Source organism: Rhea pennata, chromosome 15, assembly GCF_028389875.1.
Source record: "Rhea pennata isolate bPtePen1 chromosome 15, bPtePen1.pri, whole genome shotgun sequence".
Classification (NCBI taxonomy): Eukaryota; Metazoa; Chordata; class Aves; order Rheiformes; family Rheidae; genus Rhea; species Rhea pennata.
This window is the reverse complement of record NC_084677.1, coordinates 18,375,282-18,400,914: the sequence shown is the minus strand read 5'-3', so window position 1 is coordinate 18,400,914 and position 25,633 is coordinate 18,375,282. Positions and strand designations below refer to the sequence as shown.

Here is a 25,633-nt window from a genome sequence, read left to right as displayed (position 1 = left end):
GGGCGCTGCGGGCGCGGGCTCTGCGGGGGCCCCGCCGCCGCCGTCGCCCCGCCCCGCCCCGCCCCGCCGCCAATGGGAGCGCCCCGGGGGCGGGGCCTGACAGCGCCCCGCCCCGCCCCGCCGCGCGCCCCGGGGCGCGGGCGCGGGGGCGCGCGGGCGTGGGGGGCAGCGCAGCGCGCGTTCGCGCCGGAGCGCGGGGCACACGTTTGCACACACACGCACACGCGCGCGCACGCACACGGGGAGCGGTGCACGGTGCGCTCGCACACGTGAAGTATTGTACTGGGTGTTTGCACACACACACACAGGGAGCAGGGCACAGGGCACCCGCACACGCAGGAGGAGGTGGCACACATTTGCACGCACGTGGGGAGCAGTGCACGGTGCATTCACACACACGGGGAGCAGTGCACGGTGCATTTGCATACATGAAGCAGTGCACAGGGCGTTTGCACACACACACGGAGCAGGGCACAGGGTACCTGCACACGCAGGAGGAGGTGGCACACATTTGCATGCACGTGAGGAGCAGAACATGGAGAATCTGTATACGCAGGAGAAGATGGCACACATCTGTGCACATCCTCAGGAAGTGGTGTACAGTGCATTTCTGCACACACAGGGAATCCTGCATGGTGCATTTGCACACACAGGTGCAGCACACCTTTGCATGCATGTGCAGGGAGCAGTGCACCATGCATTTGCGGACACAAGGAGAGCAGCAAACGGTGCACTTGCATACGTGCATAGGGAGCATTTGTGCTTGCATGAAGGGAGCTGTGCACAATGCACTTGCATGTGCCTGACGGGCAGTGCCGTGGCATTTCTGCACTTGCAGAGGAAGTGCCCAGAGCTGAGCCCACGAGTCGTGGGGCTACAGGAAGGCAGCACGGGGCGATGGGCCCAGCATAGCTCCTCGGCCGGACAGCAAGGGCCGGCTACGGCAGGGCTAGCGGCACGCGTGGTTTATTCGAGAACAGGAACCTGCAGCAGCTCCGCTCCGTCTCAGCAGCTGGGTTCGGGGAGCGGCGCTTTGCCTCTGACTGCAAATGGCACCTGAGGCACCCAAGATCTTCTCAGCTGAAATGAAAGCGTTCAGCTGCGTTACACATTTGCAGCGGCATGGCCTGATCCTGACTGGAAAAGGAGGCTTGAGCAGTCACACCTAAGCAAGAGCAGAGAATAAATTACCACGGTGGGAAGGCAGCCAGGCACCCAGCCAGGCTGCGAACAGGCACCGGCGCTCGCCGCAGGCGCACGGAGGGGAGCGGAGCAGGAGCGGGCACGAGCAGCCCACGCCGTGCCATGCCACACTGGCAAGCGTTCCTCCTGCGGGTCCGGGAGCTGTTCGGGTATCTGCCGCCGGGCTCCGTGCCAGGCTCTCGTGCGCCCGTGCTGCCGTTGCCCCCGCAGGCTCCAAGCTGCTGCCTGCAGCTTCGCCCGGGCTCCCAAGTCACCATGCTCTGCACCAGCCCGCGCAGGCCCGGAGCTGGGAGCACCTGGGAGCCTTGCAGAGCTCACGCCGTTGCTCCATATTTGTTTCTTGGCATTAAACCCCATAATTTATTTGCAAGGTGAGTTCTAGTCAATAAGCAGCAATGTGCTGCTTCCACCAGAGAACAAGAAGCTCCGGTCCGACGGGCTCCAGCCACAGCGAGCCACTGTGGCGAGCACCATGTGCCGGGGGCGGCTCACTCCACCGGTGCTCACCGCGGCTCACCGGGGCCCCTGTTCAGTGCACAACCTTGCAAACCCGCTGGAGGCAGGATCGCGCTTTAAAATGCACCGCCTTTGGCTGTCTCTGCCTCCTGGGGTGCTGCTTTTCTTTGCTTCCTGCAGGCCCTCGCGTCTGCACTGTGCCTTCAGGCACGGCCTTCCCTGCCCGACGCTGCCGAGCCCCAGAGGCCGCTGGTGCCGCGCAGGGGAGCAGCCCAGCCCCATCGGACACGGCCGGCTCCCCGCATCCTCGGTGGCTGCGGGGCTGGGCCAAGCAGAGCAAGTTGCCCAGGGGAAAGTGCTCTACTTGCACACTGCAGTAACCCCAAAGGCTCGATGCAGGGTCCTGCAGGGGAGCAGGGCAAGGAGGTGGCCACAGGAGGCCGTGCAAGCTCCAGCCTTTGCCCATCCTTCCCATGCATCACATCCTGATGCATCACGTCTTGGTGCATCGCCTCCCCATGCATCACCTCCCCATGTATCGCCTCCCCATGCATCGCCTCCCCGTGCAGTGCTTCCCTGTGCATCGCCTTCCTGCGCATCACCTCCCTGTGCGGTGCTTCCCTGTGCACTCCCTCCCCGTGCACCCTCTCCCAGTGCAACGCTTCCCCATGCATCTCCAGCTGGTGCATCGTGTCCCGGTGCATCACATCCTGGTGCATCGCCTCCCCATGCACCATCGCCCGGTGCATCATCTCCCGGCGCATCCCCTCCCCATGCGTCCCCTCCCCGTGCATTACTGCACCAGAGGCACACAGTGACCCAGGGGAGGCCGTGCTCACACAGCCTGCTCATGACAGCAAGGGTTACGCCCGCCCGCGAGCATCGGCAAACTGCTCCCTGCAGAACCCTCTGCGCAGCAGCGGGAGACAGGAGCCGCTCCGCCGGGCAGCCGAAGGGACGGACACATTCGCCATCTCCTGGAGCTGCTGCACCACGACCAGGTCTGTCCTGCCAGGAGCTCATGCAGCAAACAGGGCTCGCTGCGCGGGGCGCAGCCCCGCGGCCCTCGGCGAGGAAGCCAGCGGGCGCTGCAGCACGCTTTCCTCCCCCCTCTGCGCCCCGGACGCGCTGCGCTGCCCGGGAAGCCGGGCATGGGCGCCCGAGACCCCCGGGCGCTGCGGGCGGCCGGAGGACGAGCGCCCGTGCGCGCCCCCGGCTTTGCTATCGCTGGCGAGCTCCGCTCACCTTTGGCTTCAGCGCCCGTTTGCTTTCAAGGCCTCGTAAGCCCTTCTGCCCCGTTTTTTGGAGACCGGGAAATCAGGCAGGAAGGCGGCGAGGGACGGAGTACTAGAGGGCGCCACGCGTTCGCGAACGGAGCGGCGCCGCCGGCAAAGCCCCCGCGCCTTCGTGGCACCTTGCAAAGTCTCGCCTCAGCCCCGACCTAACCGAGCGTTCGCTTCCGCTCCTGAGAGGCAAAGAGCAGGAGCGGCGCTGGGAGAAAGGGCCAAGGGCCGAGCTAGCAGCCACGCAGACGGGCCCGGCCGGTGGCGCCCGGCTCCCGGCACGCGGACCGGCTGCCTGGCCGCAGGCGGCTCCGACGTGGGCTGGCCGCGCCGCGTCCCGGAGCCGGCCGGGGCGCCCAGATGCCGCAAGGGCGCCCGCAGCCGGCCGCGGCTCCGCCGCCGCTCGGGTGCCTGGGCCCGCGCCGCTGCCGGGGCGCAGAGAGCTAGCACCCGCTCCGCTGGCGGCTCATCCTCCTCGGGGGAAGCAGCACCGCGAAGCTCTCCGCTTGCTCGCCAGTAGGAGGAAGCAGAAGAGCCCCGTCCCCGCAGCAAGGCATCCCCTGCCTCCGGGGGAGCAATCGCCTCCCAGCCCCGAGCACGTTTTCCGCTGCCATCATTTTCTGCAGTTTGCATTTTAAAATCTGTTCCGGCTCAGCACTGAGACCTTCCTCCAAGCCCCCAGATAACCGCTCAGCATGAGGCAGTTACCTCCGCAGCCCGGCGGAGCCGCGCCGTGGGCTCTCCCACCGGCTTGGCGGCCCGGCTGGCTGGGGCAGCGCGCTCAACGTCGCTGCAGTTTCGCCCGGCGGATTACACTGGTGATCTACCCCGCTGACCATGATCCACACAGAGAATATTTTCTCCTTGTTGTTATCTCAATAAATATGGATCTCAGTACAGAAGATCAGGAAAAAAAATTTTACAACAGAGGGAGCGGAAATAAATACATCGTAGTCACACGAGGGAGCAGTAACCGCTGAGCTATTTTGGGCGCAATACATCATGCAAAAAATAATGTGTCTTTCAAGCAGATTTCAAGTCCAAAAGGCACAAAATGTTTTCAGAAAGTAAATTCTCACATGCATTAAGTGCCATGCCCCGGAGTGAGACCAGCTGCTAAAAGGCTTCTTACTTGAGCTTTGTGGAGCGTTTTGCACCAGCAGAGCCGGGAGCTCGGCTAGCACAAACCGACATCGCTCCGCTGGTGTCAGGCACAATTTGCGTAGCTAGAGTGGAGCAGGTGCTTCCGCGGCGGGCTGAACCAGGACCGTCCTGGATGGGGGACGGGAGGCAGAGCGTTAGTCAGCCAGCGGGGCTGCAGGGGCGGCGCAGGCTTTGCAGCGCCCCCGGCTGCACCGCCAGCGCCCGCACTCTGTGCCCACTTCCTCCGAGTCGCCAGCGCCCCAAAGGCACAAGCGGCTTAAAAAAATCCAGCGCGATTCGGGAGCAAATAAACACCCTGTCACTTCCCGTCTCCTGGGCTTTTGGAGGTTACGGTGTGCAGGAGGCAGCTGGAGCTCAGAAATAACCAACTATTTTATTAAAGGAAAGGGCAAGATCCGCCTAAGTAACTGCAGCAGTGGAGGCTTTCGGGGAGGCAGCGGCTGGCCTCAAACCAAGCGAGTGCACGCAGACACCCGCGCGAGACGGCTCGGAGCGGGCGTCGTGCAGGCAGACACCCGCGCGAGACGGCTCGGAGCGGGCGTCGTGCACGCAGACACCCAGGCAAGACCTCTCGGAGCGGGCGTCGTGCAGGCAGACGCCCGTGCGAGACGGCTCGGAGCGGGCGTCGTGCACGCAGATGCCCGCGCGAGACGGCTCGGAGCGGGCGTCGTGCAGGCAGACGCCCAGGCGAGACGGCTCGGAGCGGGCGTCGTGCAGGCAGACGCCCGCGCGAGACGGCTCGGAGCGGGCGTCGTGCACGCAGACACCCGCACGGAGACGGCTCGGAGCGGGCGTCGTGCAGGCAGACGCCCGCGCGAGACGGCTCGGAGCGGGCGTCGTGCACGCAGACACCCGCACGGAGACGGCTGGGTGCGGGCGTCGTGCACGCAGATGCCCGCGCGGAGATGGCTCGGAGTGGGCATCGTGCACGCAGATGCCCGCGCGAGACGGCTCGGAGCGGGTGTCGTGCACGCAGACGCCCGCGCGAGACGGCTCGGAGCGGGCGTCGTGCATGCAGACGCCTGCGCGGAGACGGCTCGGAGCGGGCGTCGTGCACGCAGACACCCGCGCGGAGACGGCTGGGTGCGGGCGTCGTGCACGCAGACGCCCGCACGAGACGGCTCGGAGCGGGCGTCGTGCAGGCAGACACCCGCACGGAGACAGCTGGGTGCGGGCGTCGTGCACGCAGACGCCCGCGCGGAGACGGCTCGGAGTGAGCATCTCAGAGCCTGCTTCTCCACCGGAGAGATTTTCCGTGGGCACGGCCAGCTGCAGTGAGCTCCCGGCACGCTCGCCACCAGCACCGCAGCGCGCGGCAGAGCACGGGGAACCCTTGCACGCCAGACGCCGAGGCATTTAAACCAGTGTGAAAGGCAGCGAGAGTTAACAGAAGGTACAAGCTGCTCTTGTTCTTATTTAGCAACAATCCACCAAAAGTTATGTCCGGATCAACAAATTTCCCAAGGAGCAAGTGCTTTTGGTTTGCACATCAGTCGTCAGACCCTACGGAGCTCAACAGCACTTGTCCCTGGAAGATGGGCAGGATTTGTCCTGAGGACCGAACTGCCGGGCCAGAGGGAGCTCCTCTGGACACAGACTGATCACCCCCCTCCTGTGGCTCCTCAAGTGGCTTTCGCAGAAGCTCTTTCCTCTGGAAAGGACTTGGCCAGCTGCAGGGAAGTAATGCCGAGTTCCTGAGCGCCAGAGGAAGTTCCTCGGGGGCCAGGTAGGAACACCAGGACTCTAATGTAGCTCCTGCCATTCCCAATTTCCTGGAGGCCTGGGGGGCCTCGGGGCTCAGGAGCTACGTAAGCCCCGTCCAGGATCTCTTGGAAACGGCCCTGCATTTCCCTCCCTGCAACAACAAGGCGCCATGGTCACCCCATGCCTGAAGCAGGGCTTGAGTGCAGCTCCCGTGACTACGGAATATTTGGAACGTGATTTTTCTTTCCTGGCTCTCCCTAAGACGCACTTATCCTCCTCGCTTTACTTCTTCCTCAGAACACTTTGCTCCGGCGGTGCACGTTCAGCTGGGTTCAGGCCTTCCTGTGCAGTGGACGTGCAGACCTCAGACCAGGCCTGCGCATCCTGGGGAAAGGACGGATGGGAGCCAGGTCTGAAAGCAGCACCTTGGGTCCGTGCCTCCCAGGCTTCCCTTCCCAGGCCGCTGGCCCCGGGTGAGCGTTGTGCCCCAGGGCAGAGGTCCACTGCTTCTCCCCAGGTCTCCTCTGTCCTTCTCTCGCCCAGCCGGCCTCCAGCAGCTTGCGCTCCGGTGCCACGTTTTAACCTCCCTCGAGCCTGCGACGCACGAACACATTCGCTGTGTTTACGGTGAGAAACCCAGGCTGGGCTGGACAGGACCCAGGGCCTCCAGCTTCCGGAGTAAGTGCTCTGGCCCTGAACAAGACGAACAGTTCCAAAAGCGGGAATTTCTTCTACGTTTTATTTGGGCTTCCTTGTACTCTCCCCTCGGCTGACGGCTGGGGCCATGTTCTGTGTACACCATCATACAGTAACATGGTGAAAAAGGCACCTATTACTCACTAATCACGTCCCCCATACGGTCATCAGCTACCACACTTTCCCTTCCACTGCTTTTGAGTGGGGCTGGGTTTGGAGCAACCTCTGGAGAGAGATACCCTTCATAAGGGCAGAGGAATTCTGTCTCCTTCACCCTTCTAGAGACTTATCTTAGGAATATTCCTTGCTCGTTTTTAAACTAGCAACAGTTCAGATCACTGAAGAGCCACCGGACCACTGAGGCTCCTCAGACAGTGGCAGGATGACGGCAGCAGGCCCCCCCCCCCGGGCCTCTGCCCAGCAGAGCTCCTGCCGCAAGAGGAGGGTGGACAGGGCTGGAGGCCAGCAAGCCGCTCTCCTCCCAGCTTTGGCCAAAGCAGGTTTTGTCATGGATGCTGCTGAGGCGGGAGCCCCGGACCCTCGGCCTGCTGCCGGCTCTCCAGGATGCCCCCTCTCCCCCGAATGTCCCCAGTCCCTCAGGATGCCCCCCAGTCCCTCCTGGGATGCCCCCTGTCCTGGGATGCCCTGTTCCCTGGGATGCCCTGTTCCCTGCGATACCCTGTTCCCCAGGATGCCCCCCCCCAATCCCTGGGATGTCCTCCATCCCCAGGATGCCCTGTTCCTCGAGATGTCCCCTATCCCTGGGACGCCCTGTTCCCCAGGACGCCCTGTTCCCTGGGATGCTCCCCAATCCCGGGATGCCTCTCATCCCTGGGATACCCTGTTCCCCAGGATGCCCGCCCCCAATTCCTGGGATGTCCTCCATCCCCAGGATGCCCTGTTCCTCGGGATGTCCCCTATCCCTGGGACGCCCTGTTCCCCAGGACGCCCTGTTCCCCGGGATGCCCCCCAATCCCGGGATGCCCCTCGTCCCTGGGATACTCTGTTCCCCGGGATGCCCTGTTCCCTGGGATGCCCCCATCCCTGGGATGCCCCTTGTCCTTGGGATGCCCTGTTCCCCAGGATGCCCCTCGTCCCTGGGATGCTCTGTTCCCCGGGATGCCCCCATCCCTGGGATGCGCTGTTCCCCGGGATGCCCCCCATCCCCGGGATGCCCCTATCCCCAGGATGCCCTGTTCCCCGGGATGCCCCTCGTTCCTGGGATACTCTGTTCCCCGGGCCGCCCCCATCCCCGGGCCGCCCTGTCCCCTGGGACACCTCTGTCCCCGGGCCGCCCCGCTTCCCGGCCCCGGCCCCGGCCCCGGCCCCGAGCCGGGGGCCGGCGCTGCCTGCGGGCTGCGCTGCCCCGTCGCCCCCGCGGCGCAGCCGGCAGCGCTGCCCCGGGCCGGGCGCTGCCCGCTGCCCGCTGGCGGCGGCGCTGGAGCGGCGCCGGGCTTCCGCCGCGCGGGGCGGAGCGGGGGGAGGCGGCGGCGGCGGCGGCGCGGGCGGAGCGCAGAGCCGAGCGGAGCCGAGCGGCGCCGGGCCGGGCCGGGGCTGTCAGCGCGGCGCAGCGGCGGCGGGGCGGCGGCGGGGCAGCGCAGCGGGCCGGGCCGGGCCGGGCCGGGCGCCGCCAGCGCAGCGGGGAGGCCGCCATGCGCGGCGGGCGCTGAGCGCGGGCGCCCGGCGGAGCGGCGCGGCGCGGGGCCGAGCGGGGCCGAGCGGGGCCGGGCCGGGCCGGGGCCGGGGCAGCGGCGGCGGCGGGGCCATGCCATGCCCGTAGGGAGAGATGCCTTGGGGAAATGGACACACTGGATCACAGCGCAAACATGGCGTCCCCGCGGCGCGGCTGCCCCTCTCGGGCTGGTGCCTGCTCTGCTCCCTGCTGTGCGGGGGGCTCGCGGCCGCCAGGACCCCCCCGGCCGCCGCCTGCCAGCCCTGCGCCGCCGCCTGTACCTGCGCCGCCGGCTCCTGCCTCGTCAACTGCTCGGCCCGCGGGCTGGAGCGCCCGGGCGCCGACGTCCCGCCGGCCGCCACGGCTCTGTGAGTACCGCGGGGGGCGCGGGGGCGCCGCCGGTTCGGGCCCCGCCGCCGGGGAGCGCGGGGGGGGGGGGGGGGGCAGCGCCGGGGCCGCGGGTTCGGGCCCCGCCGCCAGCCGCGGCTCGGCCCCGGGCGGGCTGCGGGCGGCGGTCGTCTCGCTTCCGTGAACTTTCCAGAAGTTGGGTTCCCCCCCCCCCCCCCCCCCGAGTGGGGTTTGCGCGCTCATAAAATTTGCTGTGATTTAACGCGGCGCCGGAGATCGGGCGCCGTGACAGCAGGGACAAACATGGAGACGTCTGTGAGCGCTTGCCGTGTGGCCGCCGCGGGGTTAGACATGTGCAGAAGCGGCCCGAGCCAAGCAAGAGGGAAAACAGCGTCAGTATGCGAAAAATGCAGGGCCAGCCTGGCAGCGCAGCGCTGGTTCGGCCGGCCCGGCCAGAGCGGGGCTAACGCAGCCCCTGCGTGGCGGCCGCCGGGACGCGTGCCCGCGCTCGACGCTCGCCCCGAGAGAGCGTTTTCAGCCTCCGGCCCCAACGGGGTGATCCTCGGGCACCCAGCCAGCCTGGCTCGGGTCTTGCCAAAACGCAGCCGCCCGCGGGGCGCGTAAGTCTGCGGGATCGCAAACATCCCCTCGGCCACGCTGAGCAAACCTGCAGACGCGCCCTGGGGGCGCGCGGAGGAGAGCCGGGGGGCGGCTGCTGCGCTCCGAGGGAGGTGGCGGGAGGAGAATTGCATCCAGAAATGCACAGCGTTAACAACAACAACAAACAGTTAGCAAGTTGAATTGACGTATCTTGATGAAAGTGGTAAAATGGGTGGCAGCTATGCTTGGGTCTAGATCTTGACTGTGTTGATTTGGTAAAATTAGTCAGAAAGAGACGTTTCTTGGGAGAGCGCAGGGATAGTCCATGTGCTCGGTCGCTTAAATGAAGTTACTGCTTGACATGAAAAGCAGGCTGAGGGCAGAAGTGTTTGATTTGTTTTTAGAACCTAAATGCGTGCTCTTCAGGGAGTAACTTTACTGTTTTTGGAGAAAAAAAGCAGCTAGTGATTCATGTTCAAGAGATGACGTGGGGCCCAGCGCAGTAGGAGAATCTCACACGAACTCACTTCTGCTGGTATTTTAATAAGCTAACGGTCTGCTTTGTTAGCCCAATGATCTCTCTTAAGTTTCCACTTTTAGTGAGAGTGTAGATCTAAAAATTTTGCAGAAGTTTCAAAATACCTCGGTGCACATTAAATTGTAGATCAGCAAGATGCATCTACGTTAACTTTGGGAATAGGTGTGCTTCTCTAAATCTAGAAGATGAGGTGTTTTCCAAATATTTTCTTAAAAAACACTTCTAAACTTTTCAAAACAAACTGGCCACCGTTCTTTTTTTTACAGAATTTCCCTAACTGGGAAATACTGTTTTTTTTATTTAATGGCTTCTGATGTTGCATTAGACAGTTGGATCTATGGCTCTGGAAATTGAATGTGCCGTTGGGACAAAGAGGTAGAAGATCCAAATGCTTTCCTGATCACTTATAGAAAAGCCTTCAGAAGACTGATGATAAGTAGTTTATTTGGGTTTTTTTAGGATTCAGGTTATTACAGTGTGGATTATTACAGTTCTAGGATTAGTAATTTTGGTAATAAGTCTTTGAGACGGTTTATATTATTGTTGTTTAGAGGTGTGGAGTTGTAAAAGCTCCCAGAATATTTTGGATTATTTCCTATTATGCAATGAGAAATTCAAATTAGATGTATAGCTCTGGCAGATCCACAAAACAAAGCACCCAGAATGTGGGAATAGGGCATCTGCTAAAGTAAATCTACTGAAACCGCTGGATACTATTGCTGATGTTTTTTTCTGATTTCAGTGGAGAAATATTTGTTTGCAACACTGTTAATAGCAGTGCTATAGGAGGAACAGTTTTGCTCTACTGAGGAATTACAGCCTTTGGAATTCAGACTTGAGTGAATTGTAAAATCATCTTTGTCAGCCAACAGGTCATCTTGTGCATATAGACTCAGCTGAAAAAGTGTGAGCTGGTAGTATTCTGATTACTGGGACATGATGTGCTGAAATGGTCTGCTGTGGCACATGAATTTCCTTTGGGAAAAAGTTTACTGCTCTGTTTGACCTCCTGACAATGCGAAAGGAGACATGTTTGCTTACATTGTCGTTATAGCCGCAGAAGATTTATAGATGAGTTCTTTCAGGGATGAGAGAAACTCAGCTCATGACACAGCAAAGTTATGCAAGTAGTTTTGTCTATTCATTTCATGTTGCCATTGTTGAACACAGATAAAATAAATAATATTTTTAATAATCTGCTATCTTTCTCTTGAGGAGAATGTATTTTGTATCTCTACAACCTTTTATATTCATCTGAAATGAAATGGAGACAGCCTTTGGGAAGGCAGAGTTCAGAAAATACCAGCACTGAGGCTCCCCGGTTCTGCAGCAAGCGGGTATTAGCAGCTCCCCTAGGCGAATGCGATTCCGTATGTCTAACTGTAGAATTAAGGCCTAGGAAATGAATTCCTCTTGTATCCAACATTACAGACGTAGCAACTTGAAGTAAGAAAATGCCAACTTCGGCAGAACAGTTTCCATGAGTACAGAAGAAATGCCACATCCAAAGAATCACTAAGGAAATAAGCTCTGCTGCTTGCAGACGCTACATACCTAGCTGAAGGCAGTCTCCAGGCAGACGGAGTAGGAATATTGGCCCCGTCCCATCCCTAGAATCAGGTTCTTGAAGAAGTGAAATGCACAGTCTCCCTGGAAGAGCAAGGCTGTTACTCCAAATAATCTTGTGTGCGACATAAAAATTACACTTCAAGAGCAGCACATTTTGCGTATCAGCATTTGCGCTTCTGAGTTTCTCCATCTGAGGTGTTCTGATCTGATCTCTCTTCAAGTGCTCTGCTCTCAGCGCTACTGGGTTTTGTTCACATTTACTTTGAGACTTAGCTGTTTTGTGAGATGGTATCACCTCTTTTATTCCTTAACTGGAAATAATCCTCCTAAAGATTTTCTGATTTTCCCTTGCAAATGTTGATTATTTCTGACACATCTTTAGTATAGTGGTAGTTTTGAAGTGGAGATTAGAATCTCAGTTTGTAACACACTGTAGCATTAATACTTACTTATTTTTCTTCATTTATGTTGAGTAGTGCGTGAAAGAGTAAGAAGCCGAAGGTGAAAATATATGATGAGCTCTTCTATCACCACACTTCTGCAGAGTAGCAGCTTTACAGGTTTGGGGGTCATAACTTTTATCCAAAACCCAGCAGGGTGGATTTGGCAGTGAGCCCAGGGGTTATGCTGCCTAGCCAGTGACTTCACCTAAGCAAACCTTCTCAAAATAAACACATTTTATGATTCAGAAACCTACAGTCTGCAATATTTTAAATTGCAAAAGTTTGTAATTATTAGTAGATTTTAGCATTGTCATATGATATAGAAATAGCCTTTTCAAGGCTCAAGGAGTCTTCAAAAGATACTAGAAAAGAAAATCCAATTAAAATTAAAATCCAGTTTTTTTAAAAAAACATAAAGAATGGAGTGTCCATACAGTAGTGGTCTGTCTAAAATTCAAAATAGCTTTACTTCAGTTCCCGGAATAAAAATAAGATAATCCAGAACATTGTTCTAGTAAGAGTCCATGTTCTCAGCTAAAATAAGGTTGTGTTTCTTTTTTGTGAGAAATTTTGGAGGGGGGAATAAGGCCCAAATGAGGTGCTGGATAAATACTTTGTAAACAAGATCCATTCAGCCAGTGGAAGGGACTAACCACATAAGCAAATTGTAACTGTGGTTAAAGGCCGAACAAGGCAATTCTGTATTACTCTGCCAGAGCATAATAGTCTCTGGTGTTAGTGAAGTGTCACCATAATGGCATTGCACTGATGGCACTATCCATGAGGAAGAGGTTTTTGTGTCGCTTATTGTGCTCCTTCCTCAAGTTTTGGAGAAGTTTGAGCTCTAGTTCCATGAGTGAGAAGCTTACCTTTTTAAAATTTAAACTATGGCTTTTTTGTTTTTGACAATGTACTAACAAAAATATACTGCTAGGGAAGAAAAGACATCTGTCACAAAGGTACCGTTTGAAGGGTTTTTCGCTCTTTGTCAAATGTTGTAAGTAAAGAATCCACAGCAGCATCAAGGTGTCTTACTTCCTTGATGCTGGCCCAGCATTTAAAGACTTTGCACTTTGTAATTTGGTGCAGTTAACACTATGAACCCTAGTAGTGATTGAAAATGACTCATTAAGAAACCACAGCTAAACATCTCCCATCCCACCTGGGCAGAGGGAAGACTTGCAGTGTGAAGGCCTGCTCCTGACCCTTGGAAGAAAATGCTTGATTCTGCTTCCTAAATACCCATCAGAGAGTAGCCAAAAGGTTTGGATGGCACTAAGGTACTCTTGGTTTTAGTTTGCAGAAATAATTTTTAAAAATTATTATCCCACCTGCCTTTGCTTCTTTTGTCTCCTTCATCTCTACCCTCCAGAATAAATCTGGGGGATTTACTACATGATCTCAGAGTGGTTATAGGGCCCTACCTTGGAGAATCTAAGAGAGCTTTTGGAACAGTTATTTCCTTCCCATATTTAACCTGGTGAGGTTATGGGGATGTGGTAGCGTCCAGTGTTAGTGGAAAGGAAGACCTTGTCTTTGCTCAGCTTATGTTTCTAGGTTCCTTTGAAATCCAGTTTATTTTTAGCAAGTACCGCTTTTATATCTTTTTTTCCTCCTGTCTCCTGCAATTTGTAGATTTACTGTGACTTTCTCATTCTCCAGAGTATTTCCCTTTCTGTTTCCCTTTCCCTGTTGGAGAGGAAGTGTGGGCCCAATCCTGCTTTTTTCCTCTGGCTGGCAAGCCCCCTCCAGGTTTCTCCGTGCACTGAAGCAGGCTGGTTTCACCCAGCTGCTTTCCTTCTGCTCTCACATAGAGGGATTTTAAAAAGAAAATCTCTTGATTAGAAGTTAGAGTGAAACAGGCTCATCTGGGGTTGGTAATGCTTTGCTCCATTTGCCATTTAATGGAATTCCCTGTTTAATCTCTTTTGATGCCTCAGTTTCCACGCTGTGGTTTCCATACTGCATTTCTGCATCGTTCTTTCTTCATTTCTTCAAGCTTTGTTGTACTTTGATCACTGCAGTTCATCTTGATTTGGTATTGTGTCTCTTATTTACCCCATATGTCCCTGAACACTCTCAGGGCTGCAGTAAGTGAGTAAGAGCAGAGACAGGGTGAAGAGGGACAGCTTGGGTGAAGATGTGCTCTCTGCTGCTGGCATGGGGAAGGGTGGCAGCTGCATGGAGAGACATTCTTGCTGTGACAGCGAGGGCAGAGGGGGGGACATGAAGCTTGTGAAACCGCAGTCCTTATTTCTTAACCTGCCTTTCCATTAAAGAATTAGTTTGTTTTTCATATTAAAGGACTGGTTACTTAGACACTGAAGCTAAGCTGAAATGTCTATTTGCCAAAAACAAGAATGTCAAATTGAAATATAACATTAGTTTTTGATTTGCGAAGAGCACAGAAAGCAAAAAGCATGCAGTTACAGCCATTTCCATTTTTTAAAGGATAACCATAATCAGGAGAAGCATCAAAAACATGCAAGTTGGCCATCTGTAGCGTTTGTGGTAAATTATAGGAACTGTGACCAGTAAACAGATTCTGTCTTCACTTTCCCGCTCCTCCTTTTCCCCAAAAGATTGCATCAGTTTTAATGATGTGCTACCACTGGACTTAGCAGAACTAATCAAAACAAAGTTATGCATGTTCTTCAGTGAGCTGTTTCTTGCCAGTCCTGCTAACAGTAAAAGTAGTTCCCCTTAGTTTAGGAACCAGCAGATCTCTCTGGCTTCTTGGCATCAGGCCTAGTAAAAACTTTAATAAATTAGGATCAGAGAGAAAGTTTCAGATGTGGCACCCTATGTTATGTTTAATCCAGTGTCATTTTTAATTTAATTAGCAGCCTATGGTAAGATACTGTGACATGCTGGTTTGGTACCAGTGCCTGATGGAGGAGAAATGGAGATGTTCGCTTGTGGTAATGCCAGTGGCATTTTTCAATCAGAGTGCATGGATGTTAACCATGAGGCCCTGCTGTACCTCTAGTCTGGGGTCTCCAGGCTGCCCACCAACAGTCCAGGGTTGAAAGGTGATGGGATTCCCTCCTCCCCATGCAGAAACACATACCAAGAAATACATTTGGTTCTACATGATACCATTTTGCATGTCTGTGGTGAAATCGTGGAAGTCTAATTGCTGGTTTGAAAATTATATTTGCAGGGTCCTGTTAGTAGCCCTGGCTAGAACCTGTGTCCTTTTCTTGGATAGGCATCCCTAATGATGCTTGCAGGTCCCCAGCAGTGGCCTCTTCCAACTCCCTTGCAACATCCTCTGGCAGCGCCTCAGCCCTGGCTCCCGCAGGATCCATGCTGCTGCGGGCTCCTCCGTCTGGGAGGCGAGCTTCTGCAGATCACCAGAGCAAAACAGCAGTTCTTGCTGCAGCTTTGGTTGAAATGGGAACTGCAGCCTCTCCTTCCCCTCCCTTGTGTGGGGGCTTGCAATGGGAGCCTGTAAGCACCCGTCCCTGTCCTGTGCAGGGCACCGATCCTGCTGGGAATGGGTTAACTAGGCTCTGCTACAGCAAATGCTTCATGGTTAGGAGAGGTAGGAGTGGCTCTCTAAAAAGAGGATCTAGGGTGTGGGTTGAGTCCTCCTGAGGGAGGAACGGAGGAACAGCTAAGCCTGGGAAAGGCAGAGCCGAGTTGTTCTGTTGGCCAAGTTGCTAGCTTCTCTCTCAAAGCCCCGCCTCGGGAAGGGGTGGAGTGAGGCCAGCCTGAAGCATGTGGATTTTGTTTTAGATCAGGTCCGTAAGCGCATCAGTGTCTAGTTCTGGTAGGGGCTGCGTGTGGAAGTTGCATGCTGTTGCGCAGTGGGAATTGGTGTCCTGTGCTTAGGTAGCTGCATACTGGTACCCAGTGCACACAGAGTGGTGGGTCGAAGGCATGTGTCCTTTTACCACATTGCAGCATGTGAGCACGTGGATCCCTCTAATAGCTGAAAAAAAGATTGTTCTGTTTTGTGTATTTACTTCTGTGTAGCTGCCTTGTGTTGCTTGAAAGAACATTATAAAAGTGGCTATTTTTGTACCTCTCTGTTCATCTGTTGCCTCACAGCTGGGCTGGTTGTGTTAAGGATGGAACACTTTAGACTTTTTAAGTGTGGCTCAGATAAAGCAGATGTTTCAATTCCTGTCTCCACCACTGATGTGCACATAAGCCACATTTCCAACAGCAGGACATCAGCGTTGGCCCACGAGCTGTGGACAGTGCTCTGGGAAGGCACCATGGGGCTCTGTGCTCTCCAGTGTCTGTCTGCTGTGGTGGAGCTGTCAGAAGAGCTGGCCGTACGAGCATTAACTGCGAAGAGAAGCATACGGCCCCTTGTCAGCACCATTGCACAGCCCAGTGCAGCACCCCTGCATGGTGCTGGCAGCAAGGACCAGTGCCCTGTCAGTATGGGATTGCTCACGGGTTTTGCCTCGTGGGTTGCTTCTGTGCTGCTGCTAATGGCTTTCGCATGCAGAGGCTGCATAGCTGTTTGTGAGCGGAGGGAAGCGTCTGAGCCAAACTTCGACCAGTACCAGGCAGGCCCATGGGGTGATGAGAATAATTATCACGGTCCGCATCCTGCAACACATGCTCCCAGCACACAGCATATGTGCAGCATTTCCTCTCCTGAGACTTGGAGAACGAAGGGAACAGTTGGAAGCCACAGTGAGATGCAGAGCAGAGTCTCCAAGAAAAGCATTGCAGCCACATCCCCTTCTCTCAGCTCTGCTTTTCACTCCCCCAGATACTTCTCTTCAAGCTGACTTTCTTCATCAGAAAGAGGAGATGGACAGGGGTTTTGGGACAGTTTCTTGCCTTGTCATCCCCAGACAAATCCTTGTGGGGGAGCATCATAGAAACCTTGTGAAATGATCTGTGCTCTGCCTGAGCCTGTGCAAGCGGCTTTGCGTGCTACCTGGAGTGTGGAGCTGGTTCTCAGAAGAGTTGTGTTTCACCCCTGTTTGGATGAAAAAGGCTAGAAAGCCGTGTGGAAAGAACGACTTTTTGAATATGGAAAGAGCAATCAACTGGCACCTTTATTATTTTGTATTGCTGTACTACCTCTTAGGTCTCATGGCTCAGGTGCTGTATGGACACAGCGAAGAGACAGTTCTTACCCAAGACTCGCAGATGGTCCAGGCAATCCTGCAAAAGTAGAAGCTTGGGATATGCACAGTTGCCTTTGAGATGTTAGCAGCGTTGCTGTCGTTCCAGTCTCATAAGTGATTCCAGCAGGCCCTATAGTGACTCTGCACTGATTTGTGTTATAAAACTGCCCTTGTATTTAAACATAGTATGATTAAAAAATAAATTTTCTCCTGTATCTTAAAACAAAACAATTCTGAAATATGGTACAGGATGATTCCCTGGGAGAAGAGTTGGCATTGGAAAATATCTTGGCTCTTGACCAACCCTGTATTAAAGCCGTTCTAGAGAGTAGCTCATTATTGCTACTTCAGTGATTTTCTAGAAGATGACTGTTACATAAGCAACAAGTTGGTGAGTCTATTAGTTAGGATCACTTCTCAGCTCTTCCACTATATGGAAGGAAAAGGTTTCCCTGTCCTCGCAGACACAGAAGATGACTGCAAGTAGAGAGCCACTGAAATGAACAGTGACGTTGGCCAGAGATTCATAAGTAATGAATTAAATCTGTGCAGACCAAAGGTTTCTATCAGAGTGTGGGAACATTATTTTACTCCTACAGAGGGAAAACATGAAGTCATTGGCTTTATGGACTGAATTCTGCGTAGATTTGCAACCTCTGATTGTAAAGATCAGTGCAAAGTTTGTATCACAAGTCTTAAAAAAAAATCAGACAAAACTGAGATAGTAAGACAAAAGCTGTAAGAGGCCAAAGGTTAGACTGTGTTGGTCTTTAGTTGCATTATGGGAATTCACTGTAGCTGATATATGTGGTGAATTAATAGCTTTACTAAAGAAAAAAAAAAAGGTGGGGGTATGCTCCCCCATTGCTGAAATGCACTTCTCCTCCTTTTGCCATAGAGCTGTTATAGTGCACAGCATGTTTAACGATAGTGCCATGGAAACGAAGCTTAAGCTATCTGGATGGTACTTCAGGCTCTGCTAGACTGGCAGAACACAATTCTCAAGTTTTAATTTAGAAAGAAAATGCACCCTATTTTTCACAAAGAGTGCAAAGAGCATCACTTGTTCTTTTTTCTGTTTCATACAAGACAAAATAGCTGCAGTAGCATAACAGCCGAACTCTGAACTCTGACACTCTTTGCCATCATCTCTGCCCCCACTGTTATTCGTTGTATCTAGTAATTAGCCATTTCTTGAAAAGCTTTCATCATTTCCAGTGCTTGCAGGAAAGTAAACTGTAAAAGTAGCAGTGTCACTGTTCTTGGACAGCTTAGTTTTCTGTTCACGTGATCAGATTGCATCTGATACAATCACCAATTAATGTTGCATTACTTTGGATTTACTTTGCACTGAGTGTAGTGACCCATGTTATGCAGCCAGTCAGATCAGAAGATTACCTTCTGGCGTAATTTAGAACTTGCAGCATCTAAAAGGTTAACTTTGAGCTAGCCATCAGATCTCAAAAAGAAGGCAACAAAGCCCACAGCTGCATTCCATTTTCCTGTGGATTAGCTGTGACACCTCTGAGTCTGTAGTTTGATCTTGTAATTTTGGAGAGAATTGGGAGAGGAATCTACATTTGGATACTGATCTCCAAAACCCCTGCTCCCACAGGGCACAGAATTTCCCCCAAAGTAGAAGCACATGCTACTTTCCCAGTTGCTTGGGAAAGACATTTCACAATTGGTTGAGAGTCTTGGATCTTTGAAGCATATACATCCCTACTCCAAATCCTCTCCTCTTGCAGGTGGTTGGTCTGATCAGCAACATGGAGCACCCTTTTCTCCTGGTGCATACAAGCACAGCTCCAGCTCAGTGCCAGGCAGAAGTGAGGTGGAAGTAGAGCCTGTGTGGTGTTTGCTGGTTTGCCATGCCATTCCTTGAGGTTGCCAACTTCTGCAGCAACCATGGAGGCTGTGTGTGGCATGTCCAGGGACAGGATTTGCTTTCCCCTCTGTCCTTTTCCCATCCACAATCAGGGCACCGAAGTGAATACTAAGGAGTTTGGGAAAGGAGCCGGGCTACTGGGGGCAGTGTTGTCTAATAACTAGAAGAGAGGGGAAGGCAGATGTCTTGGTTTTGTTTTCGGTTCTGACCCTGGTTGCGTGGGCTGGCCTGTCACTGATTCATCTGCACTCAGTCTCCTCTGTCTGAGCAGTGGGGCTGGTGCTTACTTGTTTCCTGGGAGTATTGTAGTGGTTATTTATAGGAATTAAATGATCGTGGAGGGCTTGAACGCTTGGCTGCTGGATAAATGCCCTGGACTGCTAATTCACATGTGCCCGGTACTCTGCCATCCTGGTGAGAAAGGAGCAAAGTATTGCCCTGTACTAGCTCACTGGAAACTGAATCTCAGGCCAAGCAAGGTAAAGGATTTTGCCCTTTGGCAGCAACGTGCACACACTTACCCATCTTTACAGGCTCACTTGTAGCCTCGGTCCTGCCTTCCAGCCGCGGCTCTTGCTTCACCTCTTCCTGCCGTTGTCCCCGAGCTAATCACATACCACTCGCTTTGCTGGTACCTGCTGTGCGGCGGGTCCCAGTGCCTCTTGGATCGCACTGTGCCATTGCAGCCAGATAACCACTTGTTTTTCTTTTAATGCATCTGAAAAAAAAGAAAAGTTTTATTTTCTGCCCAGTTTTATTTTTTGTCTCAAGGCAGCGCTGTTAGTTTCTCACGTGGAAACGTCCCAGCCCTCGCTGTGAGGCCAGCGCTGACGCCGGCACAGGGCCTCAGCTCCTAGGAGCAACGCGGCTGCTGCCTGCGGGCTCCTCAGGGGCTGACGGATGCAGGGCCAGCAGGGCTTCCCCTGCTGTGAGGAGACACCACAGCCTGCGAGCGCAGGGATGGGCGAGCAAGGCCCAGCATGGCTGCCAGCCTCACTGTGGAGAAGGACAGCCAGTGCTGCCGTGGCAGCCTGTGGCCACCAGCCTGCTTACCCTCTGAGGAGGGCAAGGCCTGGGGTGACCCTCCAGTACTGCCAGCACCTCCACTCATTCTCCTCAAAGCATCTCCCCTCAGCCCGACGCCATCTCACCTCAGCCGGGCGCCATCTCGCCTCAGCCGGGCGCCATCTTGCCTCAGCCCGGCGCCATCTTGCCTCAGCAGCAGGCAGCTCTGGTGCGGCTCCTGCTCTGTTTTGCCATCCCTCCCCAGGTAAGCTAGCTTGTACCTCAGGGAATGTGGAAGGGGGGGATGTCTCTGTGGTGTAAATAACCTGACCCTGTCACCGTCCTTGTTGCCCTTGGCCAGCTGGCCTGGGCCAGTCAGCCTGCCAGAGTCACTGCGGCACTGTGAGGCGGGTAGTGGCGCTGGAGTGAGGTGGTAGCAGCATGGTTCCACAGGTACGCCCTCCAGAAACGTGAGGTTTCCTCCCTGCCTGTCCTCGGTGCTTGGGCAAATGGCTCTGCCTCCATTTCCTTTCCTGTCTTTCCCCTCTCCTGCTGCTGCGGGCACAGCCACGTGCGTGTGGCTCGCGGCGAGGACTCGGTCGTGGTGAGGGAGCACCCTGAGACACCCCGCGGGCCGGGCCGGGCCAGGCTCCCCGCGGGGCTGAGCAGGCTCCTCTGCCTCAGGCTTTGCTGCCACCACCACAAACGCTGTGTGGGTTCAGGATCAGGCAGGCAGTAGCTCTTGGCTGTAGTGCGTACTACAGGATCCCTGCTGTTAGCTGTTTGTTTAATGATGGCTGATTAAAGTGAGAGGAGACTGCCCCTTTCCTCGTCCTTAGGGGGTGCGTTTCAGTATTCCCGCCGGCAGCTGGAGGACGACTTGATCCTCTGCCTAATCCCACGTACTGCAGGGTGCGAAAAGCAGCGCCTCTGCTGCACTGCTGCCGCTGCAGCCCGGAGCGTGGCCTTCCTGAGGGAGGGGCTTGTTTGACAATATGAAACACATTTTAGCAGCAGCATTTTTTTTTTCCATTTTCTTTATTGAATATAGAGCAAAAAAGCCCTCAGCAGGGGCCTTGAGCTTACTGCTGAGATGTGATAAAAGCCAGCGGCACTGATGGGTCTCAATTCTCCTCCTGGCTGCAACTCAACTTTTACACTTGTTTCTTTTAACGTTGTGGGGTCCTAATTCTTCCCGGCTCATGGGCTAGCTGGCAGTAGCAAAGCTGCCATTGGCAGTCTGTGAGGCAGATAAGCATTTGCAGGAAAGGACTGTGTAGGAGTCGGGGAGTCAGCTCAGGGGCAAGTGTGCATATGTGGTGTGACAATGACAATCTGTTCTATCAGATTTAAGTTAAAAAATTGATCTACAGAATTAAACAGCAGAGAAGATTGTTGTGATCTTTCAGTAGTTTCTGCACAGTCTACAGACAAATGAGAGTCTTGGCCTTGACAGCATCAAGTCTTGGCTTCTGCAGAGGAGTGTGTTAATCTTTCCCACCCACCCTTCCATGGTGTACCACGTGGTTCTGAGCAAAGCATGCTCTTTTTATTCCTGCTTGGCCATCAGTATGAATGGCCTTGAAATACTGTGGTTCTCATACCTCAGAGACAGGTTCCTGGGTCTTGGGATACTGAGAATCCTCCTATTTCAGCTCTCCATATGCAGTTTTAGTTGGTGTTTCCTGCCCTGAGTGGACACCACGGGGGTTCATGTGTTGGACGGGTTAAACAGAGCAGGATTTTCAGGCATCTTACCTACTGCTTGTCTTTGGGTGATGAGGAAGTAGCTGATGGAGTAAATTCTGGACACATCAACAGTGCTGGTTTTTCTTTGTAAAGGTACAAGAAAGCCCAATTTAAAATACCCACATTCAGCTGTGTCTATTATGTGGTACCGTGGTTTACGTGAGCTTGCAGAGAAACCCAGAGCTCTGGGAACTGTTACTTGTATGGGGTGCACGAAGAGCCTTGGGCAGGATTAAGATGTGGTGCTAGGTGCTGTACACAAGCACGGTAAATAACAGACCTTATCCTCAGGATCTGGCAGTAGAAATGGAAGAGGCAAAAGAAAAAGGAAGTGTTCCTGTTTTACGGCTGGGTAAGGCTGTAAAAGCTTTATGCACATGGAGAATAAGGGACTTGCCTGAGGTCATACAAGGAGTTTGTGTCAGGGCCAGAGACTGGGCCCTCCCAGTCTTCTGAGATGCAGTTGAGTGTGATAAACTTGTGGGCTTGCGTGTGCACATGTGGCCACGAATACCTTGTAGTGTGAGATGGCTTACTAGGAGGGTACATGCATCTGCTGTGAAGTAGTTGGTGGACCAGGTTGGTTGAAATTGTGATTCCTTTCTGAAAGAATTCCCCAGACTTTGTCAGTCAAGAAAAAGCAGCAGTGCACCATATTTTTAGGGCAATGCAACATGATACATGAATTGTGGGAATGGAGTCTATGAGTAATGGATTTAAAAAGCCACGGGTCATCTTGTGGGGTAGGAAGAGCTTGGTAAATTCTGTATTGACCTGCACTGCCATGTATACGCTTGCTGAGACTTGTGTGTTCAGCTAGGGGTTCCTTACAGCTACTACTGGTCTGTAGCATCTTCAAACCAGTAAAGCTGCATTCTCTTTCTTGTCTTAGTCCCAAACACATCACAGCATAGCACAGAGGTGGTTCATTTTGAGGTAGGTGGAGCAATACCTAGTCGTTATATCCATTTGCTATCTCGCACTAGACCCTGTTTCTTGTATGCATGGAGGTCTTGCCTCTGCAGGACTGTGTAGAGACAGTTCCCCCATGGTGACTTCCAAGAAGCAGGATCCATTTAGATGAATATGCTGTGACAAAAGTAACAGCATTTCATCATGAACTTGTGCTGGGGTTCTATGTGCTGGATTAATCATTACTGAACTTAATGGGTTTTAGCTCAAAGCCAGAACCATCTGCATCACCTGATCACTCTACGGGTAAAACCAATGTGATATCAGATTTTGGCATAGTTTTGCCACCCGGAAGTGGGGTTTCTGCAAGGCATGAGGGAATGGAGAGCAATGGTTAATAGGTAGGATGGAGTTAATCATTCACTGAATTCCTTAGCTACAAATTCTCTCAGTCATTTTTCTGGTGCATTTCTGGAAAGGAAATAAGGGTATGTGAAGCAAAACCGTACTTAACAAGTCACAGTAGCCCTGGTGTGTTTAGGATTTCTTGCCTTTTGCTAAGGGTGGAGCTCTCCTGTGGGAGGAGATGCTTGAATGATCTGATAGAGCTTAGCAGTGCTGGGAAATTTGATATATCTGCACCTTTCACTTTAGATACACGTGCCAGGAGTTGAAAAAGGAAGTATCTAGGCTTGCACCTGTCTGACACACAAGGCAAAGATCTGTGTTTTTCTCACAACAGTCAATGGCATCACCAACACCTCAAACAGAAGTGGGAAAACTTATCTTAATTAAATAGCTAGAATGTAATTACTTACAAGAGTCCAGCTATGTCAGCCAAACCGTGAGTCAGCCACTGCTCCCATAAATGCTGAAATTAAAATAAGCCAAAAAAGGCCAAATGTTATTACCTTCTGGGTTCTGAGCCTTATGTCCTATGCTGGAGATCTTTGGAAGCATCTCTTACCGTTCGGTAAGGAGATATAGAGAAAAATCATTTCAACAACAACAAAAAAAAAGTGAAGAAAGTATAGATTATCATTCAATGTCAAGATTCCAGGAGACAGATTTAGGGAACCTTCCACTTCCCTAGTGGCAAGGCTGAATACATCTTCTAATTCCCCTTTTTGTGTAAAACTGGACAGGGAAGGGTTATTTAGAGCTACATACCAGGGGAGCTCCAGATACAAGAGCTGATTAGGATTCAGACAAGGTTGGTAAAGCTTTGAGGTTGGTAAAGGTGCAGTTGAAATCTTGAGTGTCATTTTCAGAGGGTTTATCCTGTGATCAGATGGATGATACGGTATTTCTGCAGTTTAGAGGTAAGTATTTAATCTATGGATAACCCAAAGCTGATTTGAGTACTTTGGCAGCTAGAGATAGCCTTGGATTCAGGAATCTGACTTCCTGAAGGAATGCACCTCCCAAACACCACCCAAATCTTGGAAAACTTTATCGCTGAGCTTCTGACTTCTGCCTTCTTCTGCACAGACAGAGTGATTGTGGAGTTGGGGATGTGATGTGTCCAACTGTGACAGCCCTGCTGTCTTCTTCAGGAGCACTGACTGGACTCGAGATGTGTGACTGTAAGCAGGCAACCTGTAGGTTCAAGATATATTTTGTGGGTAGTACCAAATTCAAGTACTATGAAGCATTTAATTGGAATGGCAAGTAACACCAGGGTTACTGAAAAGGATATTTTATCAATATTTCTCTCATACCTTCATACCAGGAATGCTGTGAAAAATTATGATTTGAAGCCTGATTCTAATTTGTCTTGTAACAGGAAGTTCACAGTGTTGTTCAGCTGGGTACTGTAAACTCGCATCAGAAGTACATAGGTGGGAGAACAGATGTGGGCTTTTCCTGTGCCAGTTGAGTTTGTGAGCCTTTGAATGCCAGATCCTACAGCTCATGCCATCCCTGGGGGTATGTGTGCACATAACGGACAGTGACTGATTGCTTGTGTTGCTGGCCGTTTCCAATTTGAAACTACAAAGCCTAATTGCTTGCTATAAGTTAGCAGGGCTTCCTTCGTGGAATCTGATTAAACAGTGTAGGTAATGGGGGAGCAGAGGGAGCATTTTAAAGTGCATTTGACAGGATGTTGAACTAAAGGAAGATTTATCTAAGATCACAGATGCCATTAGATGTGGAAATTTTGCTATACTTACATTCAGCGTAACTCCCCAATTCTGAGCTACCAGCTGTGGGGCTTGGGCTTTCTCCGCATTCAGAAAGGTAGGTTATTCCAAGAAGAGGGTGGATTTAATTTGCTGGCAGTTTCTTGTGTTCTTGGTTTTGGTTTTGTGTTCGGCCTGATGGCTTGATACAGCTACAGTGTCAGGGAGAGGTTGCAGCACTGGGGTTTATGGATGATACTGTTAATGGGAGCCCTGCTCCGCTCATGTATCTGCTTTTATTTTTTAGGATGGGAGCCAAATGTACTCAGTGCCTCTGAAGAGGCTTTCATTGAATCTTTATGTTCAATGTCTGAAAAGCATCAGACAGAATCTTCAAGGGAGGAGATTTCTTGCTTCATCTTCCTTTCTTATTCCAAGTTCTCCACAGTTCTCCTTTTTCCAGAAGCCTCTTCATGGAGTGGCTGGTTGGGTTGCCAGCTGTCTGACTGTGGAAGTCACAGTGCTTGGGCTGTGACAGTGCTCATATTCCAGGTATGATGAGTATGCTGACTGTTTCCAGGATCTTGGAGCCCTGGTGTGCAGGGAGACACTCATGGAACTAGCTCTGTGATTGCATTTCTTCGGAAGTCTCTCTCATTCCTTTCTATGCCATCAGTGATGTTCCCAATCAGTTTGTCTCCTGCATTAATACGAAGCCACAGTCTGGCAAGAAAGGATAGCGGACACAGAGGGAGAGTTCTGAAATCACTCTAATCCACAGTTTGGAGATGTCCATTTGCCAAAGACTTTTCCTTGTAGGGAAACATTGGTTCCAGAGGGTATTTCATAAAACACTACCTGCATCCTGCTCCCTGGGCCTGTCTCTGTCCCTTCTGCCAGACTCCAGTCAGTTAAATGTGTGCAGTCAACCAGAATCTGCAGGTTGATTTTCAGAAAAAAGAAGGGAGAGGGGGGAAAATCTCCAAGCCTTCTGGAAGAACAAGGCAAAGTCTAGCTTTCAGGGAGCTTGGTGTGAGTGTGGAAGAGCAAGGCTAGGGCAGCTGAGGGCTGAAGCCTGCCTCTTGGAGAGAGTCACTTTCCTCCTTTAATTTCTGTATTAGCAACTTGTAGTTAGTTCTTCATCTTTTCCTCCTGCTGTTCTTTATTATGCTTCCATACCA

The 25,633-nt window shown here is 52.8% G+C and overlaps 1 protein-coding gene across 3 annotated transcripts in view; it reads left to right on the top strand.

The window, feature by feature from the left end:
* Window positions 1-8,238: 8,238 nt before the first annotated feature.
* The window catches only part of PKD1 (polycystin 1, transient receptor potential channel interacting), a 104,376-nt gene continuing 86,981 nt past the window's right edge, over window positions 8,239-25,633 (top strand). For all 3 annotated transcript variants that reach the window (XM_062588527.1, XM_062588529.1, XM_062588526.1), the window contains exon 1: window positions 8,239-8,546. In XM_062588527.1, the coding sequence (XP_062444511.1) occupies window positions 8,293-8,546 (254 nt within the window). In that variant the 5' untranslated portion in view covers window positions 8,239-8,292. The remainder of the gene's footprint in view (window positions 8,547-25,633) is intronic.